Source organism: Psammomys obesus, unplaced genomic scaffold, assembly GCF_907164565.1.
Source record: "Psammomys obesus unplaced genomic scaffold, mPsaObe1.curated_primary_1811, whole genome shotgun sequence".
Lineage (NCBI taxonomy): Eukaryota > Metazoa > Chordata > Mammalia > Rodentia > Muridae > Psammomys > Psammomys obesus.
Window position 1 is genome coordinate 52,407,931 of NW_026587216.1, and position 27,104 is coordinate 52,435,034.

At 41.4% G+C, this 27,104-nt stretch overlaps 1 protein-coding gene across 1 annotated transcript in view; it reads left to right on the forward strand.

Moving 5' to 3' along the window:
• The window catches only part of Gpr63 (G protein-coupled receptor 63), a 44,233-nt gene extending 18,963 nt beyond the window's left edge, over positions 1-25,270 (forward strand). Inside the window, exon 2 of the mRNA XM_055603505.1 lies at positions 23,808-25,270. Coding sequence (XP_055459480.1) covers positions 23,956-25,215 — 1,260 coding nt within the window. The 5' untranslated portion in view covers positions 23,808-23,955 and the 3' untranslated portion in view covers positions 25,216-25,270. The remainder of the gene's footprint in view (positions 1-23,807) is intronic.
• Positions 25,271-27,104: the final 1,834 nt, after the last annotated feature.

Genomic DNA, 27,104 nt, shown 5'->3' on the forward strand with positions numbered 1-27,104 from the left:
CATCTGCCTTGCATTCGCAGCGCTGGGGTTACAGAGTGCACCCCTTTATTGGCTTTGTTGTAGGTGGTGGGGTATGAACTGAGGTTCCCATGCTTGTGCCATGGGTACTTCACAGCTGCACCACCTCCGCAGCCCTGTTTGGTTTCAGAATGTAGCATGTCATGTATCGGTGTAAACCTCCCAGTGCAGTGCCTAAACACAACTGATGCCTGAGACACATTTGTTGACTTGATTTGAGCTTTCAGGAATAATCAGTTAGAAACATAACGTGTTATTATGAAAAACAAGTAAGTTATCTCACAGTCTCGTGTGGGGATCTAGATAACAACTAGGCATCTTTGTGGTAGGATGCTTCTAGAAAATCTAGTAGGGACTGTTGAGGCTTTTTGAAGCAATTAAAAGGAAAAAAGAGCTTCATTTATTATGTGAAGATCTTTAGAGTACATGCTGTGTAGTTTCTATTACACCTCGTCCAAGGTAGTGAGGTGGGATGGAGGGATAGTTGGTCTACCTGGCTTTTTATCTGGAAAAGAAATTACTGAGAGTTGCTATTTTTTCCATAAAAGAGGTTAGAGAATAAAAAACAGGTGTGGTGTCAAAATCACAGTGCAGTTTGGAAGCCTATGTGAACATTCAAACAAACAGAATTGTGTGATGTGGTTTCTTGTGGCTGAGTTTCTTTGCTTAGAGTATTTTTGATTTTGTGTATAACATAGGATATGTGTGTACTTTATTTCTTTTTGTTGTTAACAGTTTCTATTGTGTAGATGTACTGTCATGCCTGTTGTTTATTCGTTCATCAACTGATGGACCTTTAGGTTATTTCCAGTTTAGGGTTCTTAGGAAAATGCAACTAACCACGCCTGGGTAAATCTTTGTATGGATTTTCCTCTTGGCTGAATGCCTAGGAGTGGAATTTCTGGGCTGTAGGATAGTTTTGTGTTTTGCTTTACTTTTGGGAAACTGATCAGTTGTTTTCCAAAGCAGTTCCCTCGTCTTCCGTGGTTAACAGCTGTGCCTGGGTTACTCTTTCTCCAGGTCGCCTTCTACATTTATCGGGCTCACTGATTAACTGTAGTCATCCTGGTGGGTGTAGTATTAACAGGCATGCTCCTAACTGCAGTGATGGCTAACGTGTCCCTGAACTGGAGAGCCATTTGTCTATTATTCTTATACTGTCTAGTAACGTTTTTCATTAATTTTTGGTTCTGCTGTTTGGTACTGCTTGGTTACAAGTTGTGTTGACTAGTCTGTGCCAACTTGACACAAACTACAGTTATCTGAAAGGAGGGAACCGCAATTGAGAAAATGGCTCAGTAAGATCTGGCTGTAAGGTATTTTTTTAATTAGTGATTATGGATTGCAGGCTGGGTGTATGGTCTTGGGTTCTTATAAAGAAGCAGGTTGAGCAACCCCTTCATGGCTTTGCGTCAGTTCTTGCCTGGGGTTCCAACTCTGTTTGAGGTCCCGTTCTGGCTTCCTTCAGTGATAGACTACTCTGTGGAAGTATAAGCCAAATAAACCCTTCCTTCCCAACTTGCTTTTGGTCTTGCTGTTTTGTCATAGCAATAGAAACCCTAACTAAGACAAGTTGGCACCAGGATTGTGGAGTATTGCTGTCACAGACCTGACCAGACGAGGTCAAGGTGACACCTCACACTGGCAGCAGAACTCGGTGAGAGTCACCCAGGTGGTACTGGTTTGATGGCACGAAGGGGTCCTGGAGAGCAGTGAGGATAGGCACTGTGAGAGGCCATTAATGAAGGTGCAAGCTCAGTGGCAGTTGAAGGCCCACGACTAAAAGGGTCATGCAGAGAAGCTGTCTCTTTAAAATATCCAGTCTCTGTAAAATTCCAAAGTCAATCTCTCTCTCAAGTTTAAAGTCTCTATGGGATCCTATATATTCAAAAATAGATTAAATACTTTCTTACCTCAAGAGGAAAGAACCCTGGCACAGTTACAATTTGAATAAAGGAAAACCAAACTTCAGCCATTTAAATAACTCACTATGCAACATCTGGGATTCACAACCTTCTGGGCTCCTCTGAAGAGCTTGGGTCATTTTCTCAGCTCCACCCTCTGCAGCACACACAGACTGTCTTCTAGGCTCCAGCTGGCTCCACTGCACTGTTGTTGATGTTCTTGGTGGTCATCTCGTGAAACTGGCTTCTCCAAAACTGCTAGGTCGCTTGTTGTAAATGGACTTTCACTAATAGCCTCTCATAGACTCTCTTTACAATGCCAAGCTTCATCTCCTCTAAGGCAGTGGGACTTTTTGTAAGTTGTAAGGCATCTTCTTAACTAGTGATTGATCGGGGACAGCTCATTATGGGTGGTGCTGTCCTCGGGTCTGGGGTCCTGGGTTCTTATAAGGAAGCAGGCTGAACAAGCCATGGGGAGAAAGCCAGAAAGAAGCAGTCCTCCGTGGCCTCTGTATCAGCTCCTGCTTTGTAGCTCCAGATTTCTACCCTGTTTGAGTTCCTGTTCTGGCTTCCTTCAGTTGTATGGAAGTGCAAGCCAACAAACCTGTTCCCTGTCAACTAACTTTTAGGTCATGGTATTTTGTTACAGCAATAGAAATTTTAACTAAGATGCAAGTGTTCTTTGTAAGATTTGAGTACAAGTCTGTTGGATATGTGGTTTGAAAATATGTTCAGTCTGTTAGCTGAACTTTCATTATCTTACTGTCTCCTAAAATGCAAAAATGTAGAATTTTGATGAGGTCAAATTTATCAAATTTTTTCTTTAATGAACAATTGTTTGTTCAAAGGTATGAATTCCTTGATCCAAGGTCTCAAACTTTTTTCTACAGATATTTTAATTATATTAAATTTTAAAGGTTACTTCTGAGAAGTTAAAATTCTGAAACTTTTAATATTTTCATTTATTGGCATTTACTGAGTCTGGAATCCAGGCTCTTGCATGTGGAAGGTAGACACTTTCCCAATGAGTTGCATGTCCAAGCCCTGGTGTCTCTGAGAGTCTCATTCTGTCACTCAGCTTGACCTCAAACTCACCATGTTGCCTTTACCCTCTGCTGACTTAGATTACCAGTATGTTTTATAAATATACAAATATATATCTTTATATGTATATATATATAGATCTATATCTATATCTTTATATATCTATATCTTTATATATATCTATATCTTTATATATATCCAGAAAGATACAAAAGCCATAAAGGACAAAGTGAAAAAGGACAGTAAAAGCTGAGAAAGGAATCCATATGTACAACCACCACAAAGACTGAGCAATGTTATGGCATCTCAGGATTCCCAACATCCTGGAAGCCCCTTCCCTGTCCTGGAGGAGCCACCTAACAGCTACCAGTGCCATCGCTGACACTGCCTTTGCTATGCAATACAGTGGATTTCTGTGTCTGTGCCTTCTGTTCAGTTGCTTTTGTTAGATTCATCTAGGTGTTGGAGTGAGTAGTTTGGTCATTTTTGTGGAGGTTTAGTGCTTCATTATATGAATAGATTGTTATTATTAATTCTGCTGCTTATAGATACTTGCTTTTCTGATATCTGGTTATTTGAAATAGTGCTACTAGGACAACCCTTGTGCCACTTAATAGAAGGATGAGAGCATTTCTATTCAGCCAGCACTTCATGGGGTCCCTGCACGGCAGAGATGACAAGATGGCATGTTTTTATTAAATGGCAAAGCACAGCAATTTCCACTCCCAACAACAGTGCATGGAGGGCCCATCTGTATTACATCCTGAAAACAGTATTTTTTAAAATAATACATACGTTATTTTCTTTTTTATATTAATATTTTTTTATTTTTAAATAATTTTATACATTCACTTGTATCCCAGCTGTAGCCCACTCCCTCTTTCCCTCCCAATTCTCCTCTCCCTCCCTCATCTCCTCCCTACCTCCTTCCGAGTCCACTGAGAAGGAGTGTCCTCCTCTCCTTCCAACTGGCCCTAGCTTATCTTCAAGGTGTCTTCAAGATGGTTGCAATGTCCTTATCTGTGGCCTAGAAAAGCTGCTCCTCCCTGAGGGGGTGGGGAAGCTCATGAGTTCATGTCAGAAACAATTTCTGTCCCCCTTACTAGGGAACCCACTTGGATACTGAGCTATCATGGGCTATGTCTGAGCAGGGGTTGTAGGTTATATCCATGCATGGTCCTTGGTTGGAGAAACAGTCTCATAGAAGACCCCTGTGCTCAGATATATTTGGACCTTGTGGGGCTCCCTGTCCCCTCTAAGATATACTAATTCCTCCTTCCTTATATAATTCCCTACACTCTGCTGAAGGCTTAGTTATGGGTCTCACCATCTGCTTTGATACACTGCTAGATAGAGTCTTTCAGGTGCCTTCTGTGGTAGGCTACTGTCCTGTTACTTGTTTTCTCCTATTTCCAATGTCCATTCCCTTTGTCTTTCTAGATGAGGATTGATCATCTTACCCCTGGACCTCTTTCTTGTTTATCTTCTTTAGGTGTACATATTTTAGTATGTTTATCCTATCTTATAGGTCTATATAAGTGAGGATATACCATGTGTGTCTTTCTGCTTCTGGGATGATCATCTCACTCAGGATGATTTTTTCTAGGTCCCACCATTTGCCTGCAAAATTAATGATTTCCTTGTTTTTAATTGCTGAGTAGTATTCCATTGTGTAAAAGTACCACAATTTCTGTATCCATTCCTTCACTGATGGACATCTGGGTTGTTTTCAGGTTCTGGCTATTACGAATAAGGCTGCTACAAACATGGTTGAGCAAATGTCCTTGTTATGTACTTGAACATCTTTGGGTATATGCCTAGGAGTGGTATGGCTGGGTCTTGAGGTATTCCTAATTGTCTGAGAAAGCGCCAGATAGATTTCCATAGTGGTTGTACTAGTTGACATTTCCACCAGCAATGGAGGAGGGTTCCCCTTTCTCCACAGCCTCTCCAGCATGCGTTATCTCTTGAGTTTTTGATCTTAGCCATTCTGGTAGGTGTAAGGTGAAATCTCAGGTTGTTTTGATTTGCATCTCTCTGATGGCTAGGGATGTTGAACATCTCCTTATGTGTTTCTCTGCCATTTTATATTCTTCTGCAGAGAATTCTCTGTTTAGCTCCATACCCCATTTTTTAATTGGGTTACTTGGATTATTGCCTTTTAACTTCTTTAGTTCTTTATATATTCCAGATATCAGCCCTCTGTCAGATGTTGGGTTGGTGAAGATCACTTACAAAAAGTCGACATGCATATGGAAACTTAACAACTTACTTCTCAATGACAGCTGTGTTAAGGATGAAATAAAGAAATTAAAGACTTCCTAGAATTCAATGAAAATGAAGGCACAACATACACAAATTTATGGGACACAATGAAAGCAGTACTTAGTGGCACAACTGAAAGCCCTAGGGGGGAAAAAAAAAGAAGCAGAAACACCCAAGAGGAGCAGACGGCTGGAAATAATCAAACTCAGGGCTGAAATCAATAAATTAGAAACAAATAAAACAATTCAAAGAATCAATGAAACCAAGAGCTGGTTCTTTGAGAAAATTAACAAGATAGACAAACCCTTAGCCAAACTAACTAAAAGGCAGAGAGAAACTATCCAAAATTAGCAAAATCAGAAATGAAAAGGGGACATAACTACAGACAATGAGGAAATCCAAACAATCATTAGGTCGGACTGGACTACAAAAGCCTATATGCCACAAAATTTGAAAATCTAAGAGAAATGGACAATTTTCTTGATAGATTCCATCTACCAAAATTAAGTCAAGACCAGGTAGAAAGATTGAACAGTATTTTGTTTTGCGGTTACTTTTTAAGCTTTAGCCGTTTTGGGTTCCTGCTATTGTTATTTGTATTTCACTGCTGGTTGGTGAGAGACAACACATTTCTATATGTAATGGATTCTTGTTTTTGTGTATTGGATGTTTTAGTGTTAATTCATTTGCTTATCTTTAAACTTGGTTACTTGTGTTTTTCTTGTAAATTAATCCCCACGCCCGTCTCTCTCACACACACACATTTTTATGAGTCATATGTTAGCTTTCTGTCACTATGACAAAATACATGAGCCAGTCAGCCTATATGGTAGGGAAGTTTTATTTTGGTCCATGGTTTAGGCTTACTGTTTTGGAGGCTGTGGTATGACATGTAGGTGAGAGGACGTGGGAGAGCAGCACTATTCACTTCACAGGAAACGAAAGAGCAAGAAGGTGCTGGATCCCAGAATCCTCTTCAAGGGCACATAGGGTACCCTAACTTCTTTTCATTAGTTCTGCCTCCCAAAACTTCTGCTATTTTCCAGCTGGGCCACAGGCTGTGCCTTCAACACTTGGGCTCCTGGGAGTGGAGCAGAGCCAACCCCCTGGCAAATCCTTGGTCTCTCCAAGGCAGGAGCTGCCTTTCCATTCGCAGTGCCTTCTGACCACAATGGACGTCTTTATAGCATAGCGACTGTTTTGACGTTTGGTTTGTGTCTTAAAATTAGCTTTGATTAGTCTTCCCCAGGCCCTCACCCACATGCTCTCAGGAGCCAGGATGCCTCTCTCAGCCTGGGCTGTTCTGCTGCTTCCCAGCTGCCCAGCTGCCTTTTTTTACTCACCTTCACCGCTGCTCAGCTGCGAGGGAGCCTGTCAGCTGCTACTTCCCAAGCTTTCAGTTTCTCGGCTGGGCTGTCTCGAGATGTCTGAGCTGACATTCTGGAACTGGCTTAAGCACAGGGAAGAAGTGTGAATGCCCACAGAGTCGCCATCTTACCTTTTCCTGTCTTTAATATCTGAAATCTTGGTTTCTCGAGTTCCTTTGCTCAGTCAGCTCTTCGATATCTTCAAGGAAGTTCTCGGCAGTCGCCCGTTTTCCATGGTCGTGTATTTGCAGGAGGGTTGCATTGCCACAGTTTGTCTTTGTCAGAAAAGAAAGTCCTGGAGGATATTTTTAAGGCAGTTGATGCATCATTCTGAATTACTGTTAAATTGCATTTCCGTTAGTATTTTAATTTTAAACAAAAAACTTGGAATATTTGCTGAACAGAAATTAACATTTACTTTTTTATTAAAAAATTTATTCTAGTGGGGTTGAGTGCTGTTTCAATTTTTTCATTTTCTGTTTATGTTTTTCTTATTCATAACATTATTTTCAAGTAATGCATAACATCTAATAATTGAGAATGATGAGCTACTACATTAATAATTTCAAAATAGACAGGCATGATGGCATACACAGCTCCAGCACGTGGGAGGCAGAAGCAGGGGATCAGAGGCATTCCATTTTCAATCATCACCTGCTTTCTCAAGAAGTTATTAATTTAGGGTCAAATCTTTGTGACATGCCACGCTCACGGCAGAGAACACCTTATTTGCAGTATGAAAGGGGAATTGTGCCTTATTTCCATACGTGAAGTGAAGTTCACATTACCAGAAGTACCATATAAACACTGAGTGGCAACCTGAGCCGTTGAAGTTTGAAGGTGGTTATGAATAAGACAGTTTTAGACTGAGTTTAGAACTCTCAGTTTTAGACTGAGTTTAAGAAGGGTTGAAAACATTCTTCATTGACAGTTTATCTAACTCTAACCTTGTCTTTGGATTTCAAGAATTCAAGACAGTGTTAGTTAACTTTATGAAAAGACTATATTTGATGAAGGATGGCATAGTATTTCTTCAGGTTAGGCATACTTTGGTTTTATTTTTAAAATATAGTATTTTGTTATTTTTTTGAGATTTTCATATGTGTGCAATGTGTTTTGATTATATTCATCCCCTACCCCTCGCCCTAAAAATTCCAAGATTCACCCCACCCCTACCTCACTGTGCCCCAACTTCATTTTTTTCTGTTAAAATAACCCACCAGGTCTAGTTTGAGCTTCCCATGTACTCATGGGTCTGGGACCACACCATTGGAGAAGGGTCAGCCTATAAGGGCTGCATTCATAAGAGAAACAGACTCCTTCCCCAGAAGCCATCCATTGCCAATTGCTCCTCCATTAGGGGTGGGGGCTCCGGCGTCCCTCCACTGTCCAAGCTGGAGCACTGGCTGGATCGGTCCTCAGGTCATGTGCAGGCAGCCACAGCGTCTGTGAGTTTAGCAGTCCTGGCCCCTCTCTGGACCTCCCTGACTTCTGGCTCTCATGGTCTTTCCACTCCTCTTGAGAGATGGCTCTTGAGCCTTGGCGTGGTGTATGATATAGATGCTGCATTTGTGTCTGAGCTCTTCACTGGCACTCTCTGTGCTTTGGCCAGTTGTAGGCCAACCGCCTTCCACTGCCCCCCCACTGCTGAGCTCTGAGAGCCACACTCATATGTGTTATAGAGATATGAATTTAGAGTGCAGCTTGATACCATGTCCATAACAAGAGACGAGCAGCAAGTTCACACCTGGAGCTTGTGAGCTCTCTGGCCGTGGGTTCTTGGTCAGGTTACATTACCCAGCTGTGTATGTCTTTCTGTGAAAATGGCCTTAAATTCAACCAGAAAGCAGAAAGGGTAGGGTGGAGGAAGGGCTTGGGGAGAGGTAACTAATAATACTAAGAATATTTGGAAAGGCCATATGGAAACCTATTTTTTAATTTAATTACTTCATAGTCTGATGCCAACCCTGTCCATCCTCTCCTCCCGGTTCCACCCACACACACCCCTTCCCCCACCCCCTCTACTTCTCAGAGAAGGGGAGCCCACCAAGGGTACCAGTCCACCCTTTTGCAGTAGGACTAAGTGCATCCTCTTCCCTTAAAGCCTGACAGGCTTCCCAGTTAGGGTAAAGGGCTACAGAGGCAGGCAACAGAGTCAGAGACAGCCCCTGCTCCCATTGTTAGGGGACCCACATGGTGACCAAGCTGCACATCCGCTACATATGTCTAGGAGATCTAGGTCCAGCCCATGCCTGCTCCTGGGTTGGTGGTTCAGTCTCCGTTGTGCTCCCGTGGGCCAAGGTTAGTTCACTCTGTAGGTCTTCTTATGATGTCCTTGACACCTCTGGCTCCCTCTATTCTTCCTCCAACTCTTCCACAGAACTCCCAGAGCTCTGCCTGTTGTTTGGCTGCTGGTCTCTACATCTGTTTCCATCAGCTGCTGGATGACCCACTCAGAAGACAATTATGCTCGGCTCCTATCTACAAGCACAACATAGTATCATTACTAGTTTCAGGAGTTGGTTCTCTTTCATGGGGTTGGTTTCAAGTTGGGCTAGTCATCGATTTGCCATTCCCTCAATCTCTGCCCCATTCTTATCCCTGCACGTCTTATAGGTAAGACAAACTTTGGATTAAGGTTTTATGGGTGGGTTGGTGCCCCACCCCCACTCCAGTGGAAGTCCCACCTCCCACCTGGCTATAGGAGATGGGACTTAAACAAAAACATCGTGCAATTCTCAGGCAAATGGATGGAACTAAAAAATATCATCCTAAGTGAGGTAACCAAGACCTCACTTAGGTATTCATTTATAAGTGCATATTAGCTGTAAAGGACAGGATAATCATGCTATAATCCACAGATCCAAAAAGCCAAGGAGGATACAAGAGAGGAGGTTTGAGTCTCACTCAGAAGAGGAAATAAAATAGATATCTGAAGTAGAGGGAGGGAGGGAAATAGGTGGGAGAGGAGGTGGGGATCAGGTATGGAGAGAGTTGGGGGGCTGGGAGAGAGAAGGGAAATTGATGGGGGCCATCTCTGGGCCAGCGGAGGCTCCTGGGAGTCTATGGGGGTGACCTGAGCTGAGATTACAGCTGCAGGGGTCAAGGAGACAGAAGACTCCACCTCGTGGAGAGCCACTTTAAAAGTTAATTAATTAATTTTTATGAATGGGGTATTTTGTCTGGATGTATCTGTGCAGTGGTATGTATTCTGTGGGGGTTAGAAGGGTGTGTCAGATGCCCTGGGTCTAGAGTTACAGATAGTTGTAAGCTACCATGTGGGTGGGGTGCTGGGACTTGAATCTGGGTCCTCTGGAAGATCACCTAGTTCTCTTAACCGCTAAGCCATCTTTCCAGGCCCTACAACTACTATTTTATAGCCTACATTTTACACCACACACATACAAGCGCACACGCATGCACACAAGTTTAATTGGACCTAACCTATACACAGGGGCTAGGGTTCCTTCCTCCCGAAGCTGTAGGTTGCCAAATAAAAAGAAATGCCACATGTGGGTTACTTCCTGCTAAGTTGTTGGTCAGGGGTTTCCCAGAGACAACCCCTCCCCCTGCCACCAAATACAGGTTCTTACTGTTGTTCTTGGTTGCTCAGCTAACTTGATAATATGACCCGATTGCTGAAGACACTAGACAGTTTGGTCATAGAACACAAAGGAAACAAGGTGGTGCCGACCAGGAAGCTGCTGGAAATCTTTCATAGTATTGGAAGGTGCTATGAAGGCTTCTGGAGGCAAGAAAGTTATCAACAGTCTTACCTAACTGGGAACCCTGTGAGCTAAAATAAGACCTGCCTGGCGAGATATTTCCATGGATGCAGTACTGACATGAGAATGATGGGGCTAGTTTAAGTTTGAATCGCAGCTTTACTCTCAGAACTGTCCTTGCTTAGTTATTGTCCTGCTTTTTTTTTCTTTTTTGTCATTTCAACAACAGCACAAAATACTGTCTGCTCTCACACTGCCCTAAGCCCTCAGAGGATAGTAGTCTGAAGAAAAATGGAATCTCAAGGGAAGTCCCATGTAAAAATAAAACCTCAAGGTATAGGGCCATGGATGTAGGGCAGATGTAGGGATGACACTTTTAAAATTAATTAATTATATTATTTATTTATTCGCTTTACGTCCTGATTGTAGCACCTCTCTCATCTCCTCCTGATCCCACCCTCTCTTCCCTTTCCCAAATCCCCCTCCCCTACTCCTCAGAAAAGGGAGCCCCCTCACCAACCTACTCCAGCACATCAAGTTGAAACGTGACTGATCAGATCCTCTTCCCCTGTGGTCTGTCAAGGCACCCCCACCAGGGGGAAGTGATCAAATAGGCAACAGAGTCCATATCAGAGACAGTACCCACTCCCCTTACTAGGGAACCCACGTGAAGTCCAAGCTGCCCATTGGCTACACCTGTGTAGGGGCCTAGGTCCAGTCCATGGTCCAAGCATGGTCCTTGCTTCAGTCTCCACAAGCCCTCTGGGTAGAGACAGCATTTTTTTGACACTGCAGAAGAAAGAGTTTATTTGGGACTTACAGTTTGTATTCATTATGGTTCTCTAGAGGAACAGAACTTATAGAATATATATGTATATATAATAGAATATGTATTATAGAATATATATTTATAGAATATATTTGTGGAATGCACATATATGTGGGACTTACCGCGTGTAGTCCAACTGGTCCGACAATGGCTTTCTACCAGCACAGGGTCCAAGAATCCAGTAGCTGTTCAGTCCATGAGGCTGGATGTCTCAGCTGGTCTTCAGTATATGACAGAATTTCAAAGAAGTAGGCTGTAATGCCAGTGGAGGAATGAACTTGCCAGCAAGTGAGAGAGAGCAAGCAGGTGAGAGAGAAAGCTTTCCTTTTTTATGTCCTCTATATAGGCTGCAAGCAGATGTGGTCCAGATTGAAGCTGTGTCTTCCCACTTTAAAAAACCCACATTAAAACTGGCTCTTCCTACTTCAAATGATTTAAGTAAGAAAAGAATCCATCACAGGTGTATCCAGGGGCGTGGGTTTTAGCTAATTCCAGATGTTGCCAGTTGACAACCAGCTCTGTGACAGTTTCAGAGGGGAGCAGGGCAGCAGGCTGGCGGGCATGGAGCTGTACAGGTAGCTGAGACCTCAAACCCTTATCTGCAAGCAGGAGACAGAGAAAGAGCTTAACTGGGAGGGAGTATTGTGGGCTCTTGAAACCTCCCTCACCACCCGCAGTAACAGACCTTTTTTTGCAAGGACACACCTCCATTCTTTCCCAGTGTACCAACTGGGCACCAAACATTGCAATATACGAGCCTATGGGGGCTGTTCCCATTCAAACCACCATTGATTGTATATGCTAAGGACTGATACATAGTGAGTATTTAAGAAATGGTAGGAATATTTTCCTTTTTTAAAAAAAAATGTGTTTTGTAATAAGTCTTGCTTTTTCCTCAGTTTTGTGTGATAACCGTTCACTGACAGGAGTTAAGTTACCTGAGCTCTCATCCTCGAGCTGCTCTTTACTAGTGCTGAGGTGTGGGCGTGGCATCTACTCTTCTCACCTCAGCTGATATGAAAGCACTGAACAGTTGGTCGGTAAAGAACAGTAAGCACTGAGATCTGTCACTAAGCAGTTGTTGTGATCCAGGCCATGGGAGTAGAGATGGAAGAGAAACAGCAGTGCTGCATATGACGTGATGGATGGAGATCAGGAGCACGGGGAGAGCTGGAGTTCCCTGAGGGACAAACTGGTGACCCCAGCACAGCCTTGGGGTCATGTGGCTGCTGTTCAGAGGAAGAGGAAAGCTGGTAGAGTCATTAGACTTTTACTTACTTTTACTGTTAGAAGAGATTTCAGGTAAACAGTTTTAGAAGTCGATTCTGTTGAAAACTTTGTCAGGCTGGTGTGTTGACATCAACGCAGCTGGTGGTTATTTGCTGGACCTGCTCTGTGTTGGTTTTACTAAGAAGCACAGCTGCATATGCAGCGCATTTCATGCACAGCCCCAGCAGGTCTGCAAGGGCTGGGAGAAGATGCTGAAAATCACGACCCGAGAAGTGCAGGCAAATTGCGTGACAGGAATCCAGATAATACTGGGAAACACATAAAAACGGTTTGCCGTTCCTTTTATCTTCTTAAAAATGTCTTTGTTAGAAAAATAAAATGCTAAAGAAACTCACATTTGAAATGAAAAAAAAAAAAAAAAAAGCTTATGAACTCTGTGGTGAAGGTGATAGTCCTGGAAAAGCTACTGATGATGAGACAGGTGCTCAAGCCGAACAAGCTGGTGGATAGTGTGTGTGCTGGTTTGATTGACTGACTTGTATATTTGAATATTTGGTTGTTACCAGCTGGTGGAACTGTCTAGGAAGAATTAAGGGGTTGGCATTGTTGAAGGGGGTGTGGCATTGAGGGTAGACCTTGAGGTCTCAAAAGTCCATGAGAGGCTTCTCTCTCCCAGTTTCATTCTCTCTGCTCCTGCTTGTGGACCAGATGTAAACTCTTAACTATTGCTGCTGTGCTATGCCTGCCTGCCTGCAGCCATGCTCTCAGCCATGATGATCATGAACTCAGTCTCTGAAACTATAAGCAAGCCCCAACTAAATGCTTTCTTTTATAGATGCTTTATTCATGTATACCTTCACAACAATACAATAGTAACTAAGAGAGATTATGAATTATTGTTCCAAGAATCTTTTTAAAATCCAGATTTTTAATAGTGATGACTAAGAAATCTAATTTGTGGTGGAAAAGAAAAAAGAAAAAGGAAGGAAGGAAAGAGGGAAGGAAAAAAGAAAGAAGGAAAGTAGGAAGGACAAGTCTCCTGAATATAGAATGGAAATATAAAATATAGAATGGAAAAGAAAATCAGAAAAAAGTGCCGAGCAACAAGCTCAGTCAAGTTGGCCTGTTATTGAAATACTTGAAACTCTAAAAGACTATATAAACTACAAAAAGATAAAGAATCAGAACGTCACCATGCTGGTTAATTTTTGGCAGTGACATACACGAGAGTTGCCTTGGAGGAGGGAACCTCCGCTGAGGTTCCTCTATCAGACTGTCTGGTAAGCAGGTCTGGGCAGCATTTCCTTGGCTGTCGGTGGGTGTGGGGGAGCCTAGTCACTATGGGTGGTACTGCGCCATGGGTAGGTGGTCCTGGGAGATGTTAGAAAGAGAGCTACGCCCGGAGAGAGCCAGGAAGCAGCTTGCCACTTTGGTGTGTTCTTCGTTCCTGCCTTGGCTGGCCTTGTGACCCATAAGCCACATGAACCCTTTCTTTTCCAAACCTGGTTTTCGTATCTGTTTTTATCACAGTAACAGACAGAATGCTGGAAGAGTCATATGTGTGTGTGTGTGTGTGTGTGTGTGTGTGTGTGTGTGTGTGTATCTATCTATCTATCTATTAGAAGCTTTTATTATTATGCTGGAGAAATTATCTGGATCTTAAGGTTGAAGAATTATGAGAAAGTAGCAAAATGGATCGAGACAGCTTTGAACTCAGATTAACCTTAAGAACATTATATGAAGAACAGATCTTCAATGTTTCTAGAGTGAAGTGACACTGTCTAGCTCCCGTTTGTCTTTCAGTACTTTGCTTTCTCTCCTATTGGCAGGAGAAAAAGCCTATGAGGACTTTTAAGCTGGTTTTGTTTCAAGTCAGAAAGGTGAACAAGATGCCAGAATTTTGCCATTTTTATCATCTATCTGTGGCCTTCCTATCTCTCTGTCAGGGAAATGCCTAACTCTTAGTCTGTCAGTAGGATCACACTCTGAGAATGACCTTATAGTCCAAGAGGGTAGATTGTTTGTCTCAGTCCACATGTGGTAGAAGAGTAGGACTGATGTGTCCATGATAGGCCAAAGACAGCTGGTTGACTGTCGGTCAGAGAACAGTTGTGTGTCTGGACTCTACTTCATTGTGAAACTGTGTCTGGTGTTACAGGACCCTGGGGAAGCAGGGCAAATAGGATCTCTGCATTGTTTCTTATAACTGCACGTGAGTTTACTGTTGCCTGAAAACAAAAATTTCCCCTGGAAAAAATGTTCATTTCTTGGTATGATGTGTAGTTCAGATTCCAACATCCTAGACACTTTATTTTATTTTAATTTTATTTTTTTCTTATCAGTTACATTTTATTAACTCTGTATCCCAGATGTGTCCCGCTCCCTCATTCCCTCCCAATCCCACCCTCCCTCCCTCATCTCCACCTTGCCCCTTTCCAAGTCCACTGATAAGGGGGGACCTCCTCCCCATTCATCCGATCCTGTTTTATCAGGTATCTTCAGGACTGGCTGCAAAGCTCTCCTCTGTGGCCTAACAAGACTGCTTCTCCCTTGGGGGGTGGGGAGGTCAAAGAGCCAGTCATTGAGTTCCTGTTAGAAATAGTCCTTGTTCCCCTCACTATGGGAAGCAAAGGAAGAAGTAATGGCGAGAGGAAACAAAGATAGCTTCTGGCTTCACACTAAAGAGCTCTCCTCAGCACATATACATATATATACAATAATAGTTAGTGGAAAGTAGGCCACACATTTGAAGGAGAGCAGGGAGTGGATGGGGGGTATAGAGGGAAGCAATGTAAGTATATTATAATCTCAAACATAAAATAAAAACATATCATTATAGTTTAGTATCTTAAGATCTGGAAACTCTAAGATTCTGTGTAAACTCTAAAGTAGGTTTTAAAAATGACAATTAAAAAATTGGAATTTTCTCTTATATAGCCCTGGCTAAGATAAGGATATTGAAAAACCCATTTGTTTGTTTTTTAAAGAGGCAATAATAGTCAAAATATACTTAAAGTTCTTAAAATGATTATATATCTATATAATTATATATATATTCACACACATATATGTGTATACACATATGTATATATACACATACATATGTATAAAACATATCAAAAAACACCCCTACAAGTTATGCTTTGGAATAAAGATTTTAGTATTTCAAGGCAAAACAGTTGTCCAATAGGAATGATACATGTTCTGGAGAAAGAGTAATTATCTCTTAAAGTTAATTTATACCCTCAATCAATAAGTAGCATATTTGTTATAATAAACAAAGATTTGAACATTAAAAAAAAGAGGTGGGTGCAATGATAAGAGACAGAAAAAGACACAGGGACAGGAGGCAGCTATTGATCAAACTGGGGCCATGAAGTCCCTCTAAGAGCATCAGCAGGATATAGGGTCTGGGGAGTGTGCTGAAGTCACTGAAAGCTGGAGGAGCAACAGGAAGCACTGGCTGGCACACTCCCCTCACCCAACCCCCCAAACTCCCAACTGAGAGCACCAGGGTTGGGAATCTCCTGGGGGCTTTTGCTCTGCTGTGGCTTCCTGTGGAGCTCACCATTCCCAGAGACACCTGTACCATGGCTGGAAGCTAAATACTTAGAACCTGTCCCCGATGAAGATGTTCAGAAGGAGTATCAGGAAGCGGGGTCATTCTTCCTCATCTCACATCTGGTCTGTCTTCAGTGACATTTCATCATAATAGGAAATGGGTCGTACTTGCCAGAATTTGTCCGTTAGGGAGGTGGTTAAGTTCCTGTAGTAACCTCAGTGTCAGCTGGGTCACTCAGTTATCTGAGTGATTCTCATAAACATGGAGGTTTTTTTTATGTTTGTATTGAGATAGCCTTGCTGGGTAGCCAAGGCTGTCATGGAACTTAGCAGGCATTCCGGGTTGGCCTCATACTCAAGGAAATACTCCTGTGTCAGGCTTCAGAGAGCTAGGATTTCAAGCCTGGATCTCCATTCTCAGTTTTAGATTCAGAGCTTCTCTGTCTGTCTCTGTATCTCTCTCTGTCTCTCTCTGTGTGTGTGTGTTATGTACACATGTGTATCATTATGTATGTGTGTGTGCACATACAGGTGAATGCATGTAAAACCAGAAGTTGACATCAGACATCTTTCTTCATCATGCTCAGCACTCACTTTTCATCTCAGCCATCTCCTAACCCTTGGAATTTGGCTTTACTAAATTATAATGTTGAGACCTTGTTTTTGTGCTTTCTTTTAAATGCACTGAACATATTTTTGGAGATTGAAGGCAATTATTTCTGTTTTCATATAAGAGTAACCAAAGTACAATATAATTCATTAAAAAATGGAAAGGCCCATATTCTAATCACTATTAACATTCAAGTTTGGCATTTGGGTAATTATCTCTCTCTTGCTCTCTCCTCTCAGTCTCTCTCTCTGTGTGTGTGTGTGTGTTTGTGTGTGTATGTATAAATAGCTGTGATATACAAGCAATGTTAACACCTATTCAAATAACATTATATTATAAGCATCCCTCTGTATTTCTCAGGTCTGTAGCTTCAAGCTACTTAACTATGTCTTATTGAGTTAAAAAGGCTCCTTAATATTTTTCTTTTGTTTGAAATATCCCTAGTGTGTGGCCAAGTCTGTACCATACAGAGAAGTGGGAAGTTGATCAGGAAAAGAAAATATTCTTTTAATTTGGAAGTATTTCTTACTAAGTTTATAGTTATCTCTAAATCTTAAATATGTTTGAAATATTTTTTAAATAATTTATTTATTTTTTATTTTATGTATATTTGGTGTTCTGTCTGCTTGTATGCATGTGTAAGGGAGTCATATCCCCTGGAACTGGAGTTTCAGACAGTTGCAAGCTGCCATGTGGGTGCTGGGAATTGAACCTGGGTCCTCTGGAAGAGCAGCCAGAGCTCTTAACTGGTGAGCCATCTTTGCAGCCCCTGAAATAGATCTGATACATAATTAAAGAGCTTCATGCTGAAATAGTATTTTACTGGTGTGTAGTCATATTTACAGAATATATTTAATTTAAGGAATCCAAGTTACTGCACTGAAAAAAATCAACAGCAAAAACAGCAAACAAAAAAGCCCAGTCATTTCATGGTCTTAGCAAAAAACAAAAACAAAAACAAAAACAAAAACAAAACAAAACAAAACAAAACAAAAAAAACCCAAGGAGAATTCCTAACTGGTGCCTTGTCCCTGGTGAGTCGCTGTCACTGAAGCACAGCGTCTACCTGTAGTTGTTGCTACAGTGCTCTTGGAGCAGAAAGGGTGTGCCTTCTCCAAGCTGCAGCCCTAAGAAAGGTATCTGGACAGAGTGGCACTGTAAAGGAAGAACAGTAGACTGAAGTAAGGAAAATGTGGTTCTTCTGAGAGAGGGACCAGCAGGTCTACTGGCCTGTCATCAGATCAGCTGCTTCATGGAGATGGAGTGTTATAAGTCATGTGACTAAGATCATGTGACTAAGGATAAGCCATTGGAAGAAGGGTGCTACTAAGAAGAAACAGAACTTACTATAAGTGGGAGAGAAGGAAAAGAGAAAAAAGTTCCCAAGTGAATGCTTGTCCTTCTTGTACTGTGACATGTGGCTTGTAGCTGACCCTCCTTCCATCTTTCTCAGTCCTTGAACACTTTATCAACTCTGAGTTTATTAGATTTTTTAAGATTGTTTATGATTGAAAAGAGATTTGCCACCATTGCTATAGTTGGTTGAGATTTAGAGAAAGTTTAAAGATTAAGATTGTAATTGAAACTTTCGTTCCTGAAAACACATATAAAATAACATTATTTATGGTTGTGAGCTCAGCCTTTAATGGCTGAGCCATCTCTCCAGCCCATAAAGTAACATTATATAGGCTGAGAAGGGTGTACTATGTATTAGGAATATATGTGTCTCTCTCTCTATATGTATGTAATAACAGTTAAGAAAAAGATTAGTCATGAATTTAAGAGAGAGCAGGGAGGGCATATGAGAGAGTTTGGAGGTAGGAAAAGAAAGGGGAAAATGATGTAATTATCCTCAATAATAATGAAAGAAATGTCCTCAAATTGACTTTTTAAAATGTTAGCAAGCTAGGAAAGACATTGAGTTAAATCATTGACAAATGACTTTTAAAAGATACCTAAAAACAGACTAACATTCAATTTTAGGAAATTTAGGGAAAATATATAAACTATGAAGTTAAAAATTAAAAAAAATAAGAAAAACAAACAAATAAACAAAAAACCATTCTTCTGTACCCTGTATACACATGATTCCTTTCTTCCCTTGGTTATAACATCAGAAAGTCATTTTCAGTCTCTCATATTAAGTATAATCATTCCAACTATGCAAAAAAAGGAAAGAAATGATTTTTTAAAAGTTCTTGAAGCATCTGGCCATGGTGGTACAGATCTCATGAGGCAGAGGCAAGGGGATCTCTGTGATTCAAGGCCAGCTTGATCTACATAGTGAGTTCTGGGACAGACAGAGCTTTATAGTGAGACCCTGTTTGGATAACACACACCAAGCATTTCACTAAAGAACCATTGAAAAGCAACACAGAGTCAGAAAAGTAGATTCTTCAAAAGCAATTCTATAAAACAACTCTTAAGGATTTCCTGACAGGAAATAAAAAATCTGAGTGCAGTGACAAAAATTAATATCTCAGTGGATTTTTGCCAAGTATATACTAAATACTGAACTTTTATCTGGGTAAAGAAAAATGTGTCTACCCAATCTTCCTTTCTACACCCCACCCCAAATCATTTCACTTTGAATGCTTTGAGAATCCTGAGGAGTTTATCCTCCAGGTAGCATGCATGAGCATGAAGGAAGGGATGGCACCAGGAAGTTTAACGTGACAGTCCTCATTTGATCTCTCCTGCTGTGATAAAACACAGACCAAAAGCTACCTGAGGAGGAAAGAGTTTATTTTAGCTTATTGTTGTCATTTGTCATGGAAGGAGCCAGGGCAGGAGCCCAAGGCAGGAACCTGGAGGAAGGAAGTGAGTCAGAAACAGAAAATTAGGAATAGTGCTACCTTAAGATCCAGCTATACCACTCCTAGGCATATACCCAAAAGATGCCCCACCATTCAATAAGGACATTTGCTCAACCATGTTCTTAGCAGCTCTATTCGTAATAGCCAGAATCTGGAAACAGCCTAGATGTCCCTCAGTGGAGGAATGGATACAGAAATTGTGGTACATTTACACAATGGAATACTACTCAGCTATTAAAAATAAGGAAATCATGAATTTTGTCAGCAAATGGTAGGAACTAGAAAAGATCATCCTGAGTAATTTTCTGAGAAAGTGCCATATTGATTTCCAAAGTGAAGACCATACTCTTACAGAGGACCCCAACTCAGTTCCTAGGATCTCTGTAGGTTGGATGGCTCGTAATTGCTTGTAATTCCAGCTCTGGAAAAGTCTCACACCATCTTCTGGCCTCTTTGGTTCCTGCACTCATGCCTTCATGCCCTGCATAGAAACACACATGTGCACACGTAAGGCTAGAACTCAGAAACTTGGTTTGGGCCATAGAAACACATGTGTTACTTATCTGTATTTATATAACAATTAGAGTAAATTAAAAAGAGATGATAAGTAAAGGACCAAGTTAACACATTTTTTTTTTGTATCTTGCTAAAATTAGACTAAATTGAATTGCTTTTAAAAGATATGGATTTCATGTTGAATGCTTATTCTTCATCAGGTGTACTAAAACAAAACCTTTCACCTTTGTTCTATAGCATTAGTTTTGTTTTGGTGATGTTATGATCTCACTGCGATTATTCTCACCAAAGTTCATGTTGAGGGTTGGTGTCCAGCGTAGCACTGTTGAGAAGTGATGGAACTTGTAAGAGGCCTTTAGCATGTGGGGGGTCAGGGTTCCCTCGTGGAGGTGAGTTTTCACTCTGTGAGCTCCCAGATGGGGCTGCCTGCCTGTGCGGGTGGCCTGGTGCAGATGCCAGCAGCTGGGGAAGAACTGGCATGCCTGTGGGCTGTTGGCATTTGTTTGATCCCATTTGCAGCCCAACACCGACCTTTTCCAGCACGGTGGTGCTAGTGAGTTCAGCCTTGAGCTACTTGACTGGAGATGTACACTTGCTGCTTCTGAGTCCACAGTGGAGGAGACATAGGCCTCACACGGGCTTCCAGTGTCCTTGTTGTCAGCCCCACCTGAGCTTTTCTGTGGTCACTGCTAATTAGAGTCTCTTTGGAGGTCTACAGACCTCCAAAAGTAAAAACAAACAAAAACTTTACTAATGGATTTTAAAGTTACATATTTAATCTTTTTAGTTTATATATATATTGATACAAAACCTATTCAGAGTGAATTTCAAGTTACAGTGTCCTTGGTCACTCTGCTCTCTTTAAGCGAAAATCTAGGACCTTTTGTTAATCACTTTACTTTTAGTAACTGGAACATAGCATGCCTTCAGCAAATATTTGAAGGCTGAGCAGTAATTGAATGAATTGAGTTAAAGTTGGTGTAGTAATGGGAGGCTTGGCAAAAAAGAAGATGCTTTGGTTTTATATGGAACTATAAAAAGTTAAAAAGCACATTTAACTTAATATTTTGCTTTTGTTTCTTTCCATTTGTAATTGTTGTTCCTCATCATGATCAAAAAACTAAATCTAATTTAGTCTAAATTTTTTTGTTTGTTTTATTTGCAACTGGGTTTCTCTGTGTTGCCTTGGTTGTCTTGTACTCACTTTGTTGACCAGCCTGGCTTTTAACTCACAAAGATCCACCTGCCTCAGCCCTCCCACAGTGCTGGGATTACAGGCATGTACCACCATGCCCAGCTTCTAATTTAATTATTTTTGGTCAGTTAATTTTGCTGTTCAGGGAGTTGAATCTAGTCCCTCTTGCATACTAGGCAAGGCCTCTACCTCTGTCCTTCTAGCCCCAAGGACATTCAGTATTTTGAATTTACTACTGCAGTTTCAATAAATGCTTGTTGAAATACAATTTAAATTTTATATTACATTTTTCTTATTAATCATGTATACATATATTTATGGAGAAGAATGTATATGTCACAAAACACCTATAGAAATCAGTGGACAACTTGTGAGATTTAGTTCTCTCCTTTACCAGTGACCACATCCACACTGTCAGGCTTGCTGGCAAGTGCTTTTATTCACTAAGCCACCTTGACATCCCTGAAACACAATTTTAAACATTTTAACACAGTTGACCAAACATGATTTAAGCTATTGTCTTAGAATTAAAATGTCTGTCTACACAAATTTTTCTCTGGTGGTAGTTTGTACTCGGGGTCTTTCTGAACAGACTGGCATGATTAGGATGAAAAACTATACTAATCTTGGTTCCTTTCCCACTGCCCCTTTGTGATTATAGACTTCAGTAGTCACTAATGTGACTATGTCTAATGTGACATTTTGTCAAGGTGTGTTCACCTTTTAGAGTGAACATGTGAGTACAGAGAAAATCTAGTAGGGCTAACAACAGTAAGGTGTAGAACGAGAGGAAATAGTACAATCAGTGTTGTATGCAAACAGACTACTGTTTTTATTATTCATAAAATCAGTCCTAACAGGATAGTCAATTATGGATGAAAAGCTGGTAGAAGGAGCATGACCTCACTGCAGATGCTGCGTCTTGGATCTCACAAATGAGACCCATCTCTTCCTTTGACACCAAGAAATGCGTGAAATGCTGACAATTGCCTTTGAAAATCAATGACTGATTCTAAGGCTATACAATGAGTTAACAAGATTTTTGCCTTTGTCTTCTATGTATTGATGTTTTTAAGCTTTTAAGGGTTTGTTGACGGTATCTATGCAGAAATCTAGTCCTTTGTAACTCTAGAGATTCTCCCTACTTAAGGCCAACAGAAGGAAGAAGCCATGTCAGAATGTGGGTTGATAGGATCATAGATTGAGGAATCCCCTTACATAAAACTGAGGGCTTCATAAGTTGGTGAGAGGTTGGGAGTCATACTAAGTAAAAGGTAAGCAAGTCTTCGAGAAAAGATAGTCAGATATCTTTGTGAGTTTCTGAATAGTTTCTGAATATCCAGGGACCTTTTTTCTCTGTTCCTTAACACCTCCATCTTTCTTACTTGGTTAGCATCCCCTGTGAATTTGCTAACAGTATCAATTCAGTCTTTGGGAGAAACAGAAGTCTTCACATCAGAAGAAAAAAAATGATGAAAATGGACAGGCTTAGAAGAAAAGAGAGAAGCTTAGGAAAAGTGACTTCTTTACTTGAATGGCTTTTTCTAGTATGGTTGGTGGGGAATTTCTGGAAGGGGATGGATATGAGAAAAGGTCATAAGGACACAAAAGGAGGGGATAGAGAGGGAAAAGAGGAGGAATTAGAAAGAGGCAGATGGAAGGGAGAAAGGGGGAAGAAAAGCCAAGAAAAATTTCAGATCTTAATTGAAAATAACCCCCGTTCTTACCTTTAAGAGCTGTCAAACCTAAAGTGTGCTATTACCAGCATGTTAAGCTGGGAATTGAGGTTAGGTTATTTTTGCCATCGAGCTTTATGCTAATGTAAAGATGGAATAAGAACCCGTAGGAAAGAACTTAAAATTTTTTCTCCTAAGAAAATTAGTGAAATCTGCATTAATAGTGACTGTGGAAAGCTTTGATAGTATAGTTTTTTGAAGTTTATTTTTTAATGTTTTATTAATGTGGGAAAATTTTCATACAGTGTGTTTTGACCCTTCTCAGGCCTCTAAGATCCACCACCCTTCGCCATATCCCATGTGTCTTCTTTATTTGATTCAATAACCCAGTGAGTCCAGTTTGTGCTGCCCGTTTACTTCTACATGTACGGCCATACACTGAAGCGTGACCAGCCTACCAGGACCACACCATCAAAGGAAACTCGCCCCCTCCAGCCAAGGCTATCGTTATCCAGAGCACCTCAGATAGGTCTCAAAACCCCTCCCACTCCTGCCACAATGGCTTTATCTTGTGCATGCAACCATAGCTGCTGTGAGTTCGTGACTCCTACAGGCCTCCCAAATCCAAAAGGACAGTTTTTCTCAGATCTTCTCCAACCTCCGACACTTACAGTCTTTCTCAATGATCTGATTCCTAGAGAGGACCACTGAAGCTAAAAAGCATCCAACATAAGGTTTTGACTTCTGTTCTTGGTTCTTAATGCATTTCAAGATCCATCTTGCTTTATATACAAATACTATAAAATTTCTAAGATTGTATAGCAGGACAGAGTTTTAGAGGGTTAGAAGGAAAAAGAGTGACCCTACATGATGAAAGATAGAAAAGTCAAATGTGTCTACAGCTATGCTATCCTGACCACACTCAGCCTTGTATGACCTCAGAAGCTAAGCAGGGAATACAGTCCTAGCCAGTACTTGGATAGGTGACACAACATAGTCACATGTGTTTACTAATCTGATCTCATGGTCTTTGTTTTGTGCTTATTTTCAGGCAAAAGGATTCTTGTGGAAGATGGAACTCTGTCTGTTTTCAAGAATGTGTATTGAAGCCCATCAGTGGAACCTGACCCTACAGTGCTGTATCAAAATGCCCGATGAGGACCCACATTTCTGCCTGAACCTACCATCCTCCTAGAACCATGGTTGTCTCAGCAGTGTTGACTGCATCCCATTCTGGGACATTCAATACGACATTTGTAATCTATGAAAACTCCCATGTGAACACTACAGTCCCTCTACCATTTCAGCCTCCTGGCACTGGCCCGTTGCTTAGATACAGTCTTGAAACCATGACTAGCACTGGATTTAGTTCCTTGGCAGCGAACAGCACAGCTGTAAGCCCAACACCCGCAGTTGTCAGGAGCCTAAACTTAGCTGTCCAGATCATCCTCTCGGCTGTAATGATATTTATTCTGTTTGTGTCTTTTCTTGGAAATTTGGTTGTTTGCCTCATGGTTTACCAGAAAGCTGCTATGCGCTCTGCGATTAACATCCTTCTTGCCAGCCTGGCTTTTGCAGACATGCTGCTTGCAGTGCTGAACATGCCCTTTGCCTTGGTAACTCTTCTTACCACCAGATGGATATTTGGGAAATTCTTCTGCAGGTTGTCTGCTATGTTCTTCTGGTTGTTTGTGATAGAGGGAGTGGCCATCCTGCTCATCATCAGCATCGACAGGTTCCTGATCATAGTTCAGAGGCAAGATAAGCTAAATCCTTACAGGGCTAAGGTCCTCATCGCAGTCTCCTGGGCAACGGCTTTTTCCATAGCTTTTCCTTTGGCTGTGGGAAATCCTGATCTGCAGATACCTTCTCGGGCCCCACAGTGTGTGTTTGGGTATACAACCAATTCCGGATACCAGGCTTATGTGATTTTGATTTCTCTCATTTCTTTCTTTATACCTTTCCTGGTGATACTGTATTCATTCATGGGCATCCTCAATACCCTTCGGCACAACGCCTTGAGGATTCATAGCTACCCGGAAGGGATATGTCTCAGCCAGGCCAGCAAACTTGGTCTCATGAGTCTACAGAGACCCTTCCAGATGAGCATCGACATGGGCTTTAAAACACGTGCCTTCACCACCATTTTGATCCTCTTCGCTGTTTTCATTGTCTGCTGGGCCCCCTTCACCACATACAGCCTTGTGGCTACCTTCAGTGAGCACTTCTACTATCAGCACAACTTCTTTGAGATTAGCACCTGGCTGCTGTGGCTCTGCTACCTCAAGTCTGCATTGAACCCACTGATATACTACTGGAGGATTAAGAAGTTTCATGATGCCTGCTTGGACATGATGCCCAAGTCCTTCAAGTTCTTGCCACGGCTCCCCGGGCACACAAGGCGACGGATACGCCCCAGTGCTGTCTATGTGTGTGGGGAGCACCGGACGGTGTTGTGAATACGGTGACTCTGAGGCATTTGTAGTGACTATGGCTCTTTACTGACTGAACTTTTTCATATGGCTTCTAAACGTTTTTTTTTTTTTATAATGTGTGTGTGTTTGTAAGTGTGAGTGTATGTTAAGTACTTTGATCCTGAAGTCAAGAATATACTGTAAGTGAGTGGTATATATGTTTACCTCTAGGTTAAGAAAACTTTAAGATGTGTGGGGGGGGGGCGATTTTTGTTAGTTTAATTGACTGGTTTTATTTTTGTAGCATGAATCAGAATTGTGCTTCATTGAACCTGCCAATAACTTGAATTGTAGGTGGTTTTTATGCTGCTGATGTAAGCTTGGTTGAGTTAATCCATTCCTTTCCTTTCCTATAAGACACTGCTGCTCATTGCCATTATATTGGAGTCAAATCCCTATGCATCTCTGTTGATAGACACTTAGCTTTATTTAAAAGCAAAACTCAAGGGGGCTAGTGACAATGAAAATGTTGTTACAATTTACTGCGGTGCACTTTAAAAAGACAATGTGCAGATTAATTCAGTTGTGTTTATTAGAATCTTTTTATACATGACATGTGCTTTGGGGGACATGTGCTTATGATTTCTACTTAGTTTTTATTAAAAGTGTTTTAGCTGCATGTTCAGTTTTAAAGGGAACATAAACACATAGGGAATTTTCTAAGCACAGCAATGAACTTTCAGAGCACCAGGGAAACTTTGAGGAGGCATGGCAAATTTCAGGGAGGAGAAGAATGAGGGTGGCTGGTCCAGCTTGTGGCCATCCTACTCATTCAAACATCCTCCCCAAGTTTAGAGAGAAGGGCCACCGTGCAGTAGCGCTGTCAGCAGGGCCCTGGGCGCCATCACTTGTTTCTTTTCTAAGAGTGAAGAAAAATAAGTTTAGACGGACTAAAGAAATCCCACCTCGATTTGGGAAGAGCTGCGCCTCAAACATCTGAAATGCAGACTCAGCTGTTCCATTGTGCCACATAGATTCCTCACACTTCAAACCTGACATAGTCAAGGAGAATGTCACATAATCTTTTTATTTCTTCTCTGTCCCCCCAACCCCTTCTTCTCCTTTTTGAGAAGGGGTTGCATGAAGCTCAAGCAAGCCTTGAAGTTTCTGTGTCTGAGAAAGACTTGGAGTTTCTAAAGAAAACAAATGACACATCCACCCTTTCAAATGGGACTCAAAAATCTGAAGATAAATATAAATTTGAAAATAAGATGATTTCTTTTGATCTATAAAACAAGTGGCCGACAGGTACTGAGTGCTCAGTACAGCTGCTGTGTGTGGCTCTTAGCCTGAAAGCTGTGGAAGTTTCTAACACTCTCAGCTGTGCTCTGATGATCAGTGATAGGGCCTTTTAGTGCTTTCCTTAACAGAACTGAAGGTGTGAGCTCAGACATTTGTCTTTCACAGAGAAGGGAAGATAGACCCTGATCTGAGCTTAGATTGGCTGTAAGAGCCCATGCTTTGGATTTCTCGTTATTTTTCTTTAGTTGTCTGGTGTCCTGGTGCATCGAGAACTTTGGTCAGATCCTCTGTGTTGCCTGTGGCTCATGTAGTAAAGAGCCAGCAGATGAAAGACAAAAGGGCTGAAAGTGTGGCTTTCTGACTGCATTCTGAGCTAAGGCAGTGTCTTAATGCAGATGTATAGCATCTTTTTAGAATTTTACATTTTGTGAGCCATCAGGAAGAACAAGTCTGTGTTTCTTCAGTTTTAAAAACCCAAGTTAGAGTGCAAGAATTGCTGAGGTCTAACCCAACCCTGAGTTGTTTGTTTATTTGTTTCCTTGTATGCAAGTATAGTTGGAAGAGCCCAGCCAATATCATGACTATTGTCTGGTCTCCAGTATCACTTTACGTTCATTAGCTCTTCCTTTCTT